This window comes from Maniola jurtina, chromosome 4, assembly GCF_905333055.1.
Source record: "Maniola jurtina chromosome 4, ilManJurt1.1, whole genome shotgun sequence".
Classification (NCBI taxonomy): domain Eukaryota; kingdom Metazoa; phylum Arthropoda; class Insecta; order Lepidoptera; family Nymphalidae; genus Maniola; species Maniola jurtina.
In genome coordinates, this window is record NC_060032.1 from 11,099,546 (window position 1) to 11,116,218 (window position 16,673).

At 34.3% G+C, this 16,673-nt stretch overlaps 1 protein-coding gene across 1 annotated transcript in view; it reads left to right on the forward strand.

Moving 5' to 3' along the window:
• Positions 1-8,351: 8,351 nt before the first annotated feature.
• Positions 8,352-16,673, forward strand: part of LOC123864723 — a 53,887-nt gene continuing 45,565 nt past the window's right edge. Inside the window, exon 1 of the mRNA XM_045905346.1 lies at positions 8,352-8,562. Coding sequence (XP_045761302.1) covers positions 8,554-8,562 — 9 coding nt within the window. The 5' untranslated portion in view covers positions 8,352-8,553. The remainder of the gene's footprint in view (positions 8,563-16,673) is intronic.

Below are 16,673 nucleotides of genomic sequence, written 5' to 3' on the forward strand. Positions count from 1 at the left end.
TAAGCACTTAATGGTTTTATTTATTAAACAATTTTAAAAAATATTTATTTGGAGGCATCGTGATAGCCTAGTGGTTAGGACGACCGCCTTCTAATCGGAGTTCGGGGGCACGCACTTTTCGGAGTTATATGCGTTTTTAACCCCCGACCCAAAAAGAGGGGTGTTATAAGTTTGACGTATCTGTTTATCTGTCTGTGGCATCGTAGCTCCTAAACTAATGAACCGATTTTAATTTAGTTTTTTGTTTGAAAGGTGGCTTGATCGAGAGTGTTTTTAGCTAAAATCGAAAAAAATCGGTTCAGCCGTTTGAAAGTTATCAGCTCTTTTCTAGTTTTCTTATTGAGGTTTTTGTGTCGGGATTTTTTTTAATTTTAAGTTATCACGATATTATTATCGAATAAAATTCATAACTGCATGATGACTAATGTCAAAGTTTGGATGTTTGGACGACACCAGAATTAGGCACTAAACGATTAGTAACAGGAATGGACATAATGTGGAGATACCTAGTTTACACTACTTTTATCCCGGAAAATCAAAGAGTACATATTTGAGTTAAATAAATCAAGTCAAATAAGGTCAAGTGCGAGTCAGACTCAGACTCGGATAGGGTTCCGTACTCTGCTATTTTTTCCAACATTTTGCGCGATAAATCAAAAACTATTATACATAAAAATAAATAAAAATCTGTTTTAATAAAACCTTTCATATAATACCCCACTTGGTATAGTTATCTTATTTTGAAAATTGAAATACATTTTAATTTTTAACCCCCGACCCAAAAAGAGGGGTGTTATAAGTTTGACGTGTGAATCTGTGTATCTGTGTGTCTGTGTATCTGTGTATCTGTGTATCTGTCTGTGGCATCGTAGCACCTAAACGAATGAACCGATTTTAATTTACTTTTTTTTGTTTGAAAGGTGGCTTGATCGAGAGTGTTCTTAGCTATAATCCAAAAAAATTGGTTCAGCCGTTTAAGAGTTATCAGCTCTTTTCTAGTTTTCTTGTAGAAAAGAAGGTTAGATAACCGTTAGGTTCATAATAATATGTCAATTGACAATTAATGTTAAGCTGTCAAGATGGACGTTGCCTAGATACATAATTATTTATTTGAAAACTAGCTGATGCCTGCAGCTTCGCCCGCGTGGATTGGTCAGATCCCCTGCAGCATCAGGATTGGGGAGTTGGACTCCAAATTTTTTATGAAATAATGTCGCAAAGTTCCTCTATCGATTAAAAAAGAAATGACGCAAATCGGTTCAGAAATCTCGGAGATTTCGGTTTACATAGGTAGAAAAACACAACTCCTTTTTTGAAAGTCGGTTAAAAAAGTAGCCTATGTTACACCCTGATGAATCCTCTACTTGTCTGTGAAAGTCCCGTCAAAATCGGTTCAGCCGTTCCGAAGATTAGCCTTTTCAAACAGACAGACAGACAGACAGACAGACAGACAGACAGACAGACAAAAATTTTAAAAACGTGTGATTCGGTGTTGGTATCGTTCAAATAACCATATGAGCTTAATATGAGGCAGTTATTTCGAAATTACAGACAGACACTCCAATTTTATTTATTAGTATAGATGATGTTTTGGAAAACTCAGATACTTTGGATCGTAGGCGCGGAATAGTCCAAGAAATTCGGTTAAGCCGTTTGAAAGTTATCAGGTCTTTCCTAGTTACTGTAACCTTCACTTGTCGGGGGTGTTATAAATTTTTAATTTACACTTGTTATTTTAATGATGTAACCACAAATTCGCGGTCAGTGGCGGTCTTAGGGGGTGGCGAACGGGGCAATCGCCCGGGGCCTCGCTCTTGCAGGGGCCTCGCGCAACAACCCAAGCAAATTATAAAAAATATACATTTTTTTAACATATTTTTTAATTAAAACTTTTGATTCTGATCTTTAATTACTTATTAAGGTTATTAAATAACGGTAAATTAAAATAAAGTTAGTTAACTAATTCATCGCTCGGGCAATCCCCGTATTTTATTTCGTTCGTCAGTTCTTGTCACCTTAGAATTATTTTGCTTGTAGTATGAGTTACAAAATTGTTACTGGTAAGGTTTTGGGGGTTCAAACTCCCAGACAAAGAAAGCTTAAAATAGACTAATTCTCGAATTCCTTCAGGCTTAAAATGTTGAATTCGTAAAATGTTGAATTTACAAAATGTTGAATTTCGGAGTTGCTAAATGTTAAATCCCAAAATGTTGGATTCGCAAAATGTTGAATTTGAATTCCCAAAATTAAATGTTGAATCTTAAAAGTAAGCTTTTAATTCGCATATGCTTATACGTAATTCACAAAAAAAAAAACCGGCCAATTGTGAGTCGGACTCGCGCACTGAGGCGAGGGTTCGATACTCGGGTATTTTTTTCTGACATTTTGCACGATAAATCAAATATTTCAACATTCACACAACAAATTCAACATTATAAGAATTCAACATTTTGGACCTGAAGGCTCGAATTTACCATTCTCTTATTTAAATATATCGAAAATTTTGCGCTCGCTTCGCTCGCGCTTTTATATTGTATTAGTTGATGCCCGAAACTTCGTTCCCATCGATTCGGGTTTTAAAAAACGTCGTGGAAACTCGGGATAAAGTATCTGTGCGCAAGCTATCTCTGAATTATACCAAATTTTAGCTAAGAAGATGGGCCCTGAAAAGGACTTTGGTTAATATTAATATGGTTTTTTTTGTAAATAATATATCAAAAATTTCGCGCTCGCTTCGCTCGCGCTTTTATTGTATATTATTTGATACCCAGAACTTAATCCACATGGTAAGTTTTTGAAAATCCCCCTAGGAACTCTTTGTCTTTCCGGGATAAAAAACATGAGAAAAGTAGAGTGAGGTGCTTTGAAACATAAAATTTTGTTATGGCTGAGCTCGTTTATATTTCTCTTTTTTTATCTGTATAAACAAAAAAGTTGCGCTCGCTACATATCTTTGAATTTTATTGAATACTAGTTTGACCGGCCCCAGCTTCGCACAGGGAGCCTATCTATTCCATAGACAAAATATGGGTGGTATTATGGAACAGGTAGACTCCCCGTGCGAAGCCGGGGCGGGTCCACTAGTTATGACTAAGAGTCTACTTTCTAGTAAGCTATTATACTGATCGCGATCGTTATGCTGTTACCCGTTGAGGAGTTCCAGCCTCTATTTCCGAAACTGTTCATCAGATCTTCACCAACTTTACATGGTACCAACCTGACAGTACTACACCTTTGTAAAAAAAAAGAATTGTGAAAATCGGTTTTTTGACGGAGTTATTGAGTAAAATCGATAAAAAGTTTGATCCTGTATCTCGAAGAATCCTTAATTTTTTTGGAATGAAAACTACCCTATATATTAACCCGGAGCACTTTCAGTGCACCTTTCATTTAAATCCGTTCAGTAGTTTTCGCATGATGCGCGTACAGACAGATAGACTGACAGACAGACAGACAAAAATTCTAAAAAAAATTGTTTTGGGATCTATATCGATAATAATACTTTCTGCGACTAAAATTTTCAAAATATATCAAATGTACAGAAATCGTCCAGTTACAGTTTTATTCTAAACTGTATCCAAGATTACGTTCTAGTATTGAGTGAGCTGGAAATGTGTAAATTAAAGTATTTGAAGTATTGAGTAAGGTAAAAGTAAAAAAAACTGTGTGATACTTAAAAATTATTTCTGACTGTTTGTGCGAAACAAAACAAGATTCACGAAATGAGTTCGCGTGATCGTGATGCCGGCAGAAAAATTGAGTCAGGTAGTTCAAAAAGGAAACGAGGTATCAAAAGAAAGCAGGTAAATCTACGTGGATCTTTCGTCTTATCATTCGTTAGATTATTGCGCTTTAATTAAAGATTTTAGTCTTAGGAAAAGCCACTTATATCAATTTTAAAATTTATTATCTCTGTATTTGTTAATTTTGTAAATCTTTTAATGTAAAATATTTTAAAACTCTATTTATTTGTATAACTTTAGCATTTCTCCTCAAACATGAAAAATACCTAAACAAACAAACAGACCTACTTTCGCATCACATACTTTTCACGAAGAACAAACTAGGGCCTCGCAAGACCTGCCGCCCGGAGCCTCGCAATGGCTAAGACCGCCTCTGTTCGCGGTTTTCAGATTTATTCCTGTACTTGTACTATAAGACCTACCTACTACCAAATGCCATGATTCTAGGTCAACGGAAAGTACCCTATAGGTTTCTTGACAGACAGACAGACAGACAACAAAGTGATCCTATAAGGGTTCCGTTTTTCCTTTTGAGGTACGGAATCCTAAAAACCTATATCCACGCGGATGAAGCCGCGGTATTCATCTAGTTTTTAAAAAGATTACCTATAAAGAAAACATTAAATGTTATAGGAATGATACAGATTACGTTTAGGTACTTTTAAGAGAGCTGCCGAAATTAAGGCGATATTTTAAACGCCTTTTCGGGTTTTATGTTTCGTTATAAGTATTAAGAACCGTAAGAATGCGCGCAATTTACGACCACGGGCCGTTTTGCTTGAAGTCGTAATTAATTCTCTCATTTCATGTTGACTTTCCTGTTTATGTTTACTTAACAAGTCTAAAATCACAATCCCGACAAGTGAAGTTACAATAGCTAGACAAGTGTAAATTAAAAATTTTCAACACCCCCGACAAATCATTTTCAAATAAATAATTATCTATATCTAGGCAACGTCCATCTTGACAGCTTGACATTTGTCAATTGACACTTGAATATTATGAACCTAAGGGTTATCTAACCTTCTTTTCTACAAGAAAACTAGAAAATAGCTGATAACTTTTAAACGGCTGAACCAATTTTTTTGGATTATAGCTAAGAACACTCTCGATCAAGCCACCTTTCAAACAAAAAAAAGTAAATTAAAATCGGTTCATTCGTTTAGGCGCTACAATGCCACAGACAGATACACAGATACACAGATACACAGACACACAGATACACACGTCAAACTTATAACACCCCTCTTTTTGGGTCGGGGGTTAAAAAGAGCTGATAACTTTCCAACGGCTGAACCGATTTTGGATTATAGCTAAGAACACTCTTGATCAAACCACCTTTCAAACAAAAAAAAAAAAAAAATCGGTTCATTAGTTTAGGAGCTACGATGGCCGATGCCACAGACAGATACACACGTCAAACTTATAACACCCCTCTTTTTAGGTCGGGGGTTTAAAATATTAAAGTTTAGAGCGTTGGTAAATAGGACTTAAGTTTACGACAAGTTTAGTCCACAAAATGGTATGAAGAAAATAAGTCTTTTGCTTATTATACCTATCTGACTATATATATACTTAAGTAAAATTCTTATTATGATATATATGTGTATGAAATATGTACTAAGATATAATTCATTTAACACTAAACCTAGGCAATGGGAAAAAGAATACCTAGGTATGCAATAATAAATAATGATGAGATATCTTAATTAACATTCAAGATATAGAAAACTTATTTTCCTTGTCAGTTTCCTGGTGTTTAGAACAGTCTTATTACTTTATAGAGGTATACCTCTAAAATGCACATCTGCCTATCTGAATACATGGGTATATATAAATATATATCTGGTTAAACTTAATCGTAGAAATCTTTCCTATAAAAATAAAAATATAATTTCTAAAACATGTAATAAAAAGCTCTCGCCTTTTATAGATAAAGCAAAAGCTTATAATGTAATCAAACCTAATGGGTATAAAACATTCAAAACCCTTGGTTTTTATACCAGAACGATGACAAAAGATCCATTGTCTAGGAGTCGGGGGCGGTTTTTACGTAATTAGCTCGAAGGTATCCGCCCCGTTAATGAGTGGTATTATCCAAAAGAGTTTTTGCATCTTATATCCAAGTCATTGAATTCCGAAAATTTTCCTAAAAACGGATTAGTCGTTGAAAAGATCTAATTAGGACTTTAGGGGTAGGTAAGCCTCAATACCCTAACCGTTATAGGAGCGGATTGAATTCCAAAAGATCGCCGGTTAAAATCCCACCAGTTACTATTAATAATGAGAAAGGGGAATATTAGTCTTAATTAATGTGGCTAATATTCTTTAAAAAAAATATTACCCAGACGTCTTTGTTTATCAAACATAATCAAATATTAATAAAGCAAACTTACACACAATAAGCCTTTGTAGAAAATACGCCTACGGAAAAGTTTGAATTGTTTACGTATTTCTTTACTATTATAGTAAGCTTATTTAGCTTTTCGAGTTAGACTACGTCATTGGTACGTACACCTACTATGTGAACTTTGAAATGGTTTGCCTTGAAAACCAAAATCCGGATTTCACAGCGCGAGACATAGTAATTAAATTTCATCAACGATACGAGAATTCAATTAACCAAAAGAGCCAAATGCCGATGTATTTATTTACCCGATGGCGGGTAGGTACAATAATGACGCAATAACAACCCCCAAAATTGTTGATTTTATCATTTCATCAACATTATCACTAGTTACTGGTCTCAGAATGAAACGGGTTTAGGTTTAGGCCACCACCACCACGCTGACCCGATGCGGATTGGCAGACTTCACACACGTTTGAAAACATTATGAAACAAATTGCAAGTGATATTTAAAAAAAAAAAAGAATACTAGCCATGTTAATCATGACTAATATCTACTCCCCTTTCCCCTCCAATTAAGCGTAAAGCTTGTGCCAGGAGTATGGGTGCGACGATAGTGCAACGGGTGGGGTTTGAACCGCCAACCTTTCGGAATTCAGTCCGCTCCTAAACCGTTGAGCTATCTAGGCTCTAATTGCAAACACTTTTTTTTAATTGATTTATTACAGTAAAACTTAAAGCCTTATTCAATTACTATACAAATCATGCTCACGTGGAATGGTGCCAAGAGTATTGGCTGCATTTCCACGCTGGACAGCCAGGCTGATCCGTTGCGCAAAAAATGAGCCAGCCCTTCAACGCGGTGAAATGTCTCGTAATTTCTTTTTAGCACTAAGACTCCATGGCCATTGCTAAAACCGACATTACTCCGAAAAGTTAGAGGTGCGTCTAGGATCGAACCCCCTACCACAGGAATAGAAGGCCAACGTCTTAACCACTAGGCTATCACCGCTCTCATATACATCAGTAGGTACATTGTTTCATTTGGCCGCACCATGCTATACGCACAACGCACCGCGCATGGCGCAACGTCCTGCGTCTCCCTGAACGAGGCCCAAAGCTGACCAGTCACAAATCCATGTTTTCCAAGTTGGAAACAGTGGATCTATGATCCAACTATAGCGTGATAGTGCCTATCACATACTTTGTTTGGTCTCATACTTTTCTTGGATTCGTGGTTTCAATTCATACCTAATCGCGCAGTAAACGCAATCAAAGCAAACGTTATTTATTTTCTACTCAACCATAATTTATATTTATTCAATTCTAACTAAACGATTTCTGTACATTAAAATATATGCCGAAAATGATAGCTCTTATTTGTAATTTTTATTTGTCCGTCTATCTCTCCGTCTTTTCGATGCTGAAACGACTGACTGAACGGATGTGAATATAATTTAGTGTAAATATAGGTAATAATAAAAAAAAAAAACAGTAAGTAGTGTTCTTTCGGGATAAGGGATCGATTTTTTTTAAATATGTAAGAATAACTAATTGTCGCCTCGTATCGGAGATAATTTTTAGAATCGGTTCATTTGTTCCGAAGATTACCTATCTCTCACGTACATACTAACAATACCTCTTTATAATATTAGTATTTATTTAGTTAATATTACATGTGTAGATTTTAATTTAGGTTTAATTGTATGGTTTCAAAATAAAATGGACAAAAAATAGAAATAGAATAGACAATAAAAAAAATTTATATGTAAGTACAGTAGAGACTCGATTAACCGGTCTAATTGCTGTCGTAAATCCGGATAATTGAATGTATGGAGAAAATCGATTTTTGTACGTGCATATTATTATTAAACACATAATGTTAGGTCTTTTTATTCTACATTTTCTATCTACTTACATACATATTTCCTTTATTAGGTACTTTTATTCTAAATTTTCTATCTGCTCACATATTTCCATTAATTAAAATATTGCAATCTTAATCATATTTAATTTAGTTTAAAATATTTGGTAATTGTTATATGGCGTAAACAATTGGTCGGTTGGCGGTCCGGATAATTGCGAATCCGTATGATTGAGGTCCGGATAATCGAGTCTCTACTGTAAATATAAAATTACATATCATTCGAACCACTACAAAGTAATTATAAAATAGCTTCGTAAATTTCTTCTACGTAAATTAACACCCCCGGACAACTTTAACGTCGTAGGCTGGGAAATTTTCGCCCATACAAAGTGCAGGCTGTGTTAGGGCGGGTGGCTCTGCAGACCGCGCCGTGCCGCCGAACCGCTCGCACCGTGAGCCATGCGACCCGCGACGCACCAAAAATGATACGACACTAACTCGAAAACTATACTTCAAAGCAATAACTTCAATAATCACAGATATACTCATTATAAAGTAATTAAGAAACTTTGTAGTTGTTCCTGCTTTCGTCGAGTATGTTTAAGGTAAGCAGAACATATTTTTTGTAATTTTTACTTCGATAAGTTATTTTTATAATAGTAATAAAATTGACATTATAATTGGAACCAAAAATGCTACAAAACAAACTCGGAGACTATACCTTGAACTCTTCGAGAGGCTTTTCAATAATCGCACTTACTCATTCACCTATACTGTATAATAGTTAGGAAACTTTTCGAATAAACTTTGTAGTTGTTCCCGCTTTCAGGTAAGCTGTAGTATTTCTGAAATTATTAGTCCGATAAGCTATTTACTATTAGTATCTTAATAAAATTAACTTTACAATAAAAATAGTACGAACTATTCAATTACTTGGAAGGATATCAACTGGCTCTAAAAGCCTTTACAACAAGAATAATACGAACTATTCAATTACTAGGTATATTGGCTTTACAAATAGTCCCTGTACTTATTAGTTAGACTAGAAACTTTTCGAATAAACTTTATAGTTGTTCCTGCTTTCGTCAAATATACAAATAAGCAGTAAATTGTTCTACATTATTACTTCGTTAATCTAACTCGCAATGAAACAAAATGGTACGATACCTTCTCGAAAATTCTACCAACTATAGGTACTACCTACAAAGTAGTTTATACATATCGTTGGTCGGATGAACCAGTTCACCGCTTTACAGACTAATATTATCTATGTTTTATGTGAGCTGGTCTAGTATATAGTCACTATAAAGATAGCGGCGACAACAGGGGGTGCGAAAGAAAACGTAATCTCACTAAGTATTCTAATTTTATTGCTTAAAATTTACATTATTTATAACATTTAAGTAACTATCTAGCGTCCAGCGTATCTAGCGCTACAGCCTGACAATGCTTGCGTAACAAGCTTAGATATATATTAATATTTTATACCTATTAAGTCCTTTAATATAAAATTCTGAGAACGCTTCGCGCCGAATGTTAAAAGTGAGCTAGAAACTTATTTCCTGTAATGCTCTACCTTGTAGAGTTCCAAGTGCTTACTTGTTGCAACTTAAATATAGGTAATAAAATAGCTTCAAAAAGATTCGTAATCAATCCGTCCGTTAAAAGTTAAACGATTGGGCTTAGGGAATTGCACCTGCCACTAACTTTCAACATTAACACGATGGTAAAGTTTTGTGGATTAGACCGATATAGTCAAAGTGATGGTTGTATAATTTCCCCTTGATCGAGTCACGAAGAAATAATAATTAATATTTAATGCTTTCTTGACTGCATCCTCAGCTAGCTTAATGGTTTAAGAGGTGAAATCCGAAAATTTGTAGGTTGGTTTTTATTTCAATGGAAATAAAAATGAAATGAAAAATTGTTGTTCAAAATAAGTCGTTTCACATATGTGTCGGAACCTTGAATTAAGTTAAAAAAGTACTCAAAGGGTTCCAATTAAAAAGATGTTGTTTTCTAATCATGTATAGAAATTATACCTCTCGTAGTTAACTTAAGTTGGTATACATGGAAGTCTCGAGTAACTTAAGTTGGTATACATGGAATTGGATACATGCTGGCGTTGTTATGTGCATAAAAGAACCTCTCGTCGCCGTCGGTAAAACGTGCAGCCTATTAGACTATTAGAACTTGAAACCGAAAGCTTTCGAAATGTTTGAATTTTAGAACACGCGATTGACCCAGTTCGAACCGGGGAAATTGGCTGTCCGCATATCGACAAATTTTTACTTCACTCATGACTATGAGACATGAGTGATGGGCGATGGCCGTTATTATTCTATGAAGTCATGAAACATTAACGTTTAGACATGCTACTTTCCTAGGTGTATAATTTGTGCTTGGTAATGAGTAAGACAGGAGATACAAAACGCACGAGACTAGGCGAGACAGTGTCCAGCGTCCTGTAATAATATATTATGATAGAACACTACCTACTTATTTTTGTAGGTATATTGCCAGACACAAGATTAGTGTCATAGTACTTATAGTTTATGAACATTAAGAGGGGTCTCTCCGTCACTCGCTTCATACAAATGTAGTTCCAATATCATTTGAATATTAAGCAACCAAAGTCCATGAAATTCTGCAAACATATTCTAGAAACTAATATCTATGTGTGTGGTTTTCCAGATTTCTGTTAAAATATTCAATTTCAAAGTTACGCGGTCTTAAAAATTAACATACAAATCTTTGAGCCCCTGTTATTTTAAAACTACATATTTTTAGAAAAATCTAAAACACCACAGGAACAGATATTAGTTTCTAGAATATGTCTGCAAAATTTCATGGACTTTAGTTGCTTAATATTCAAATGAAATTGGAACTACAATTGTATGGAGTAAGTGACGGAGAGAGCCCTGTTAAAATCGCGATCATTTTGATTTCAAAATAAGTCTTTTCATCAAATTTTCTTGGACAGCACATTACTGGATCAGGCATCAGCAGGATCTTATAATGAGAAGCCAAAGAAAATATTCCATTTGTTTGTTTAGGAAGGGATAAAGGATCGTGACATTTCGTTTATTTTGTCACGTCATATTGGATTGTATGAAGTTTTCCACGGCATATTACTGTGCGTACTTATACTTATTCTTTTATTGTGTACCTATAGCCACAGACCTCCAAATACTAAGAATTGCTTTAATGGTGAAGGAGCAAATTCTGAGGAAACCTGCATGCCCGAGAGTTCGTCATAATGTTCTCAAATATATGTGAAGTCTGCCAATCCGCACTAGGCCATCGTGACAGACTATGACCTAAGTCCTACTCATTCCGGGAGGAGATCCGTACTCAGTAGTGGGCCGCTGATAAGTTGATCGTGATGAATCATTATTATGTAGTTTCGGCGGCAAAGCAAATAATAGCATTCGATTGATGTGATTAATTAAGATCGCAACTTAATTATTAAATTCCTGATTGGAAAATTGTAGGCACCTACCCACTAACTTTGTATTGTGATTACATCATTGTTATGGTTACCTCTAAGTTAGGTGATTTTCGATTGACAAGGCCGAAAATATAATCTCTCCAAAGCACTTAACAGGGATAAGCTTCGACCAGACCACTAAAATTATCGTCCCGCAAGCTCCTATCTATTCCCCAGAAGTTCAAAGAATAGAATTTACTTATAATATTATATCACGAATTTAAAACTTATACTTAAAGGTTTTCTCGTACAATTCGAGTAAGATTTCCACATACACATTTTGTATAGTATTTATAAGTACATATTTTGAGGTCAATATAAGTGTTATGAAGTCAATATCAGTGGTACTAAGATAATATAATAAATAGATCATTTTACTTCTTACTTTTCAGTATACTAAGTTCCCATACTTTGCATATGGGAATCTACAGAATATCGCGGTGAGTGATCCCCTAACGGAAAATATAGATTCTTAATACTCGGTAGACTTCATAGTAGGTACCTACAAGATTTTGGACTTAACAAATGTCGATTTTGAATTAGCTTTAGGAAAAGTTATCGTCCTCTTTTAATGGAACGCCCTTCCAGCATGAGTTTTCTCCACCAATTTTAATATGGTACCACGGTACCTTCGAGTCTTAAGAATGAATAGGCATCATCTAGACAAGCATGCTCCATCTTAGACTGCATCATCACTTGCCAGCAGGTCTGATTGTAGCCAAGCGCTAGTTTATAAATTTAAAAATAATTTCCAGATGTATTATAAAACCTACGCTAATAAAATTTAATCACCCGCCATAAAATGAGCTTTATTTTATTTATTAATCTATACGTAATGACTAGTGATCAATTATATTCTACCAAACACGCTGTGAGGAACTTTTCTAGGTACAAAAGCTTTCTTATGTACAAAACTCTTTCCAAGAAGTTCATGAATGTTTTCAATTACATGAAACACATATCGAACGGCGGATTATTAACATTATTTTCACGGTGTTAAGTATGTAGGTATGTCAAAACCATGTTAAACCATGAACTCATAATACCTAGTATATTATACTAACATACCTACATGTACAAACTTGGAGATTTTGTAAACGTGAAAGTTCTGCTAGTTAAACGAACGTGAAAAATTAAGTAAAATAAGTAAAAGATAAATAAATAGCAGATAGACAGACAGACAAAATTAAAAAAAAATACTGTTAATGATGTATCCTGTAATGTAATGTGATCCGATTCCTTCGGTTTTTTCTTCTAGATAGGTTACACGTAATTACTCCTCCTTAGTATATAATATATGCAGTGGATCTAAAAAATTGAATTTTAATTTCAATCACTAAATACCTAATAAATTCAATTCGATCGCAGCGAAAGTAGAGAAGAATTCCCAAAGAAATTCCACGATTGGCAATTAGCAAGCGCTAATGACTGGTGATAAATTATAAAGGAATGGGCCAAAATGAGATTTATTAGAAGGCTGCCAATTATTTTACTAAAGAAATCCATTCTCTGAAATATGATATCTCTTTTCAAGAATAGATCACCTAACTCTGTTAAAATACATTTCTTGTCAACTTTCCATTGTTTTTAAAAATATATACATATATTAACAATTTGTACTTTAGGTTAGTGTTAGATTAGTTTTATTATAAAGTACCTATACACCTGTAATTGACAACCATACTGATGTTATTTTTGTAATTTTTTTTGTCTTATTTGTATGGAAGTTGTTGGTGTAATAATAAATAAAAAAAAAATAAAAAAATACTAAATCAACAAATCATTATTATTATGAATAACTATGGACTAAAACCTTGCGTTGGATTGTATCTTACCCTTTGGATAATTTTATCATCTATTATTCTTGTTTTCATGCGTGGATTTAGATTTTAAAATCCCGAGAGAATCCTTAGATTTTCCGGGATAAAAAGTAGCTATTAATTACTGTCCAGGTCTTTAACTATTAGGTATCCATGCAAAAATCACGCTGATCCGTTGCTCAGTTGCAAAAGAACGAAGCCTAGGACAAACCAACAAAACAACAAACAAATACACTTGGATTTTTTATAATAAGTGTAATGTAATGATTTTCCTATTTTTAAAGTACGTAGCGTAATAATATGCTAGTAACATGTTGCATATAGTGTACCGTAGATTCGTAGACGTTAGCTACGAGTAGAATGCTACGATATAGTATAGCTAATAAATGCGTGAGTAATGGTACAGGTTCTACAAAAGCGATATTATTTATTTATTTATTTATTATTGGAAAATCTACAGTGAAATATTACAGTGAGTTTCTTCTAATTACATGAATATGACCATTTACAGATTTTCTATAAAAAATTAACAACTTGTGTGAGTGAGTTGAAAACAATTCATTATTAGATACAAAGAAAATAAAAAAACAAGCATTAATTGTGTATCATAATATATCAAAAATTAATTAACAAAAATGAAATCATTATGTAGGTATAAAATAACCTATTTATCTACCTCTATTTTCTGTTTTTTTTTTTTTAAAAAAAAGAAAATTAGTCATTTATAATCATGACTAACATTCCCTTTTCCCCGCTTGTGCTAGGAGTGGGTACGGTAATAGTTCGACGGATTGGGTTTGAACCACCGACCTTTCTGATTTCAGTCCGCTCCTATACGCGTTGAACTATTGAGGCTTATTGGTACGTTGAAGTTGAACATGGGCGACACCGTACCTACCTACCGTGCTTATGTCCTTTTTAGGGTTCCGTATAAATAAAAAAAATTGTATCTATCTGTCAGTGTGTACAAAAAAAAATTAAAACTACCTAATTATTACAAAATACCTAACTGTTTCGGAGGTATGCATTTTGCATTATACGTAAGCCTGCTTCTTTATTCTTATGTAACATCATATGACTTATAAGACAGAAGGAGAGAGTATCTAAAATCTTATGAATTGTCCTCAATTAATAATATCTGTATCGCTTGATATATTAGGTTGTAAGCCCCATAATAATCCACCCTTGATATGGTAAGCCTTGTTCTACCTTCTTAATTAGATACAGAGTGCTGAGCAATGGCGATAAGCTCGGTTTTCAATGGCTAGTTACAATCCATCACAGAATATTTTTTTCAAAACTAAATTCTATTGGTAGTTTATATTAAAGGTATAGCAAACTGGCTTTATACTGTGCTTTCAGTATAGATAAAGATACTATGATTTCCGTAAGTAACACAAAAATATAATTTTTTTTTTTTTTTTTTAAGAATTTGAAATTAAACTTAAGGATAATAATTCACGAACAAGCGACAAAATAAGGGGTTGAGACCTCAAGATTCGTATTTCAATTAGAATACTTGTTCTAAGATCTTGACAGGGCCCTAATGATTATTTAGTCTCTAAGACACTTCTAAGATATCAAAATCGCAACTATGCAAGAATTGCATATCCTAAAGATTCTGCGTCAGTCATAATTACGTCAATCATGATTGATTGATGGAACTGAAAATTATCCATGTGTTTCTTATGGCAGGTTATCGTTCAGTCGCAGCAATGACTATGAAAAATCCTACTTCAAAACCGAGCGTAATAGACGTTTAAGAAATGAAAAGCGTCATGGCTAATAGGAATGCTAGACCAGATGTGAAAATCCTACAACCGAAGATATTATAACCGAAGAAATAGATAGATAGACGTCGGTTGGCAGCCCTAGAAATAAACAAAGAGGGGAACAAGTCCTATGCTTATACAAGCGCTTAGAGATCTAAGAAATTAAGCCAGACCCTTAGGAACGTATTTAAATATCTACTACTCTCGATGAAGTCACTAACAAATAACCGGGGACCCTAAGACAAACTTCGTTAGATTATATCGCAAATCTTTGATTTACGTACATTTAAACAATTTACAAAACATTGTGTACTGAAGACATTACAGAGAATTTAGATTAGTTTGTCGAGCACTCTATCGCACCGTTCGTTGTGATTATTATTCATGTTGGAAAAGAGGTCCAGCCTAGTTAAACACTAATACCAAAGAGTTTAACACTATAAAAGAGTATAACACTAATAGCACTAATGTAGAACTTTTTTCCATTCCATTCCATCAGCCTGTACCTATGCGTCAACTGTTAGGCCTTTCCAAGAGCGCGCCACCAAACACGGTCCTCCGCCTTCCTCATCCACCCACTCCCTGTTACCTTCTTCAGGTTAAAACTTAAATAAATAAACTTAATTAAGTTAAAGACAAAAATTGGCTCTCATTTCGATACCACTATATTTGAAACTGCTTAAAAAATTGTTTTCTCCAAGCTACGTGACATTTTTAACCCCCGACCCAAAAAGAGGGGTGTTATAAGTTTGACGTGTGTATCTGTGTATCTGTCTGTGGCATCGTAGTTCCTAAACGAATGAACCGATTTTAATTTAGTTTCTTTTGTTTGAAAGGTGGCTTGATCGATAGTGTTCTTAGCTATAATCAAAGAAAATCTGTTCAGCCTTTTGAAAGTTTTTTAGCTACTGTAACCTTCACTTGTCGGGGGTGTTATAAATTTTTAATTTCATCAAACCACCTTTTAAAAAAATAAAACTAAATTAAAATCGGTTCATTACTTTAGGAGCTACGATGCCATAGACAGATACACAAATACACACGTCAAACTTAACACCTCTCTTTTTGGGTCAGGGGTTAAAAAATAAATATATACTTCGAATTTTAAAATCCTACAAGTGTGTTATAGAAAAGGTCATAAAAAAGCCAGGCGTAAAACTGTCATCGAAAAAAATATATCAAATTACTCGTTTCCCACAAGTTCGACAGGGCAATTACTTTCAGAAGGGATCACTACATAGCCACATACATAGAAAAGCACATAATCATGACCCAATTGTCGGTTTGTCATCCAATTCTGAGGAGTAAACCACTCTAAGGCGGGCGTAAAAGACAATATAGGATGTCCATTCCCTTTTATCCGGCTAATGTGGCGACCTTTGTGTTACCATTAACTTGTATTATCATTTAGGCTTACAGGTTTTCAATGCGTCATTTTATATTTCCCTTCCTCGCCCAAGTCCTCGCCATGATTATTGTTAATTAAATTTTCTTTTTCATTCTTTGCTTGTTGATCTGCCTGGCTTCTCTCGGTACACCACTTATACTTATTAATTACCATATTTTGAAGAACGAATACAGGAAATGTTTATGGTTAATTGTGCAATTAGACATTTTTACTTTATTAAAGTCTG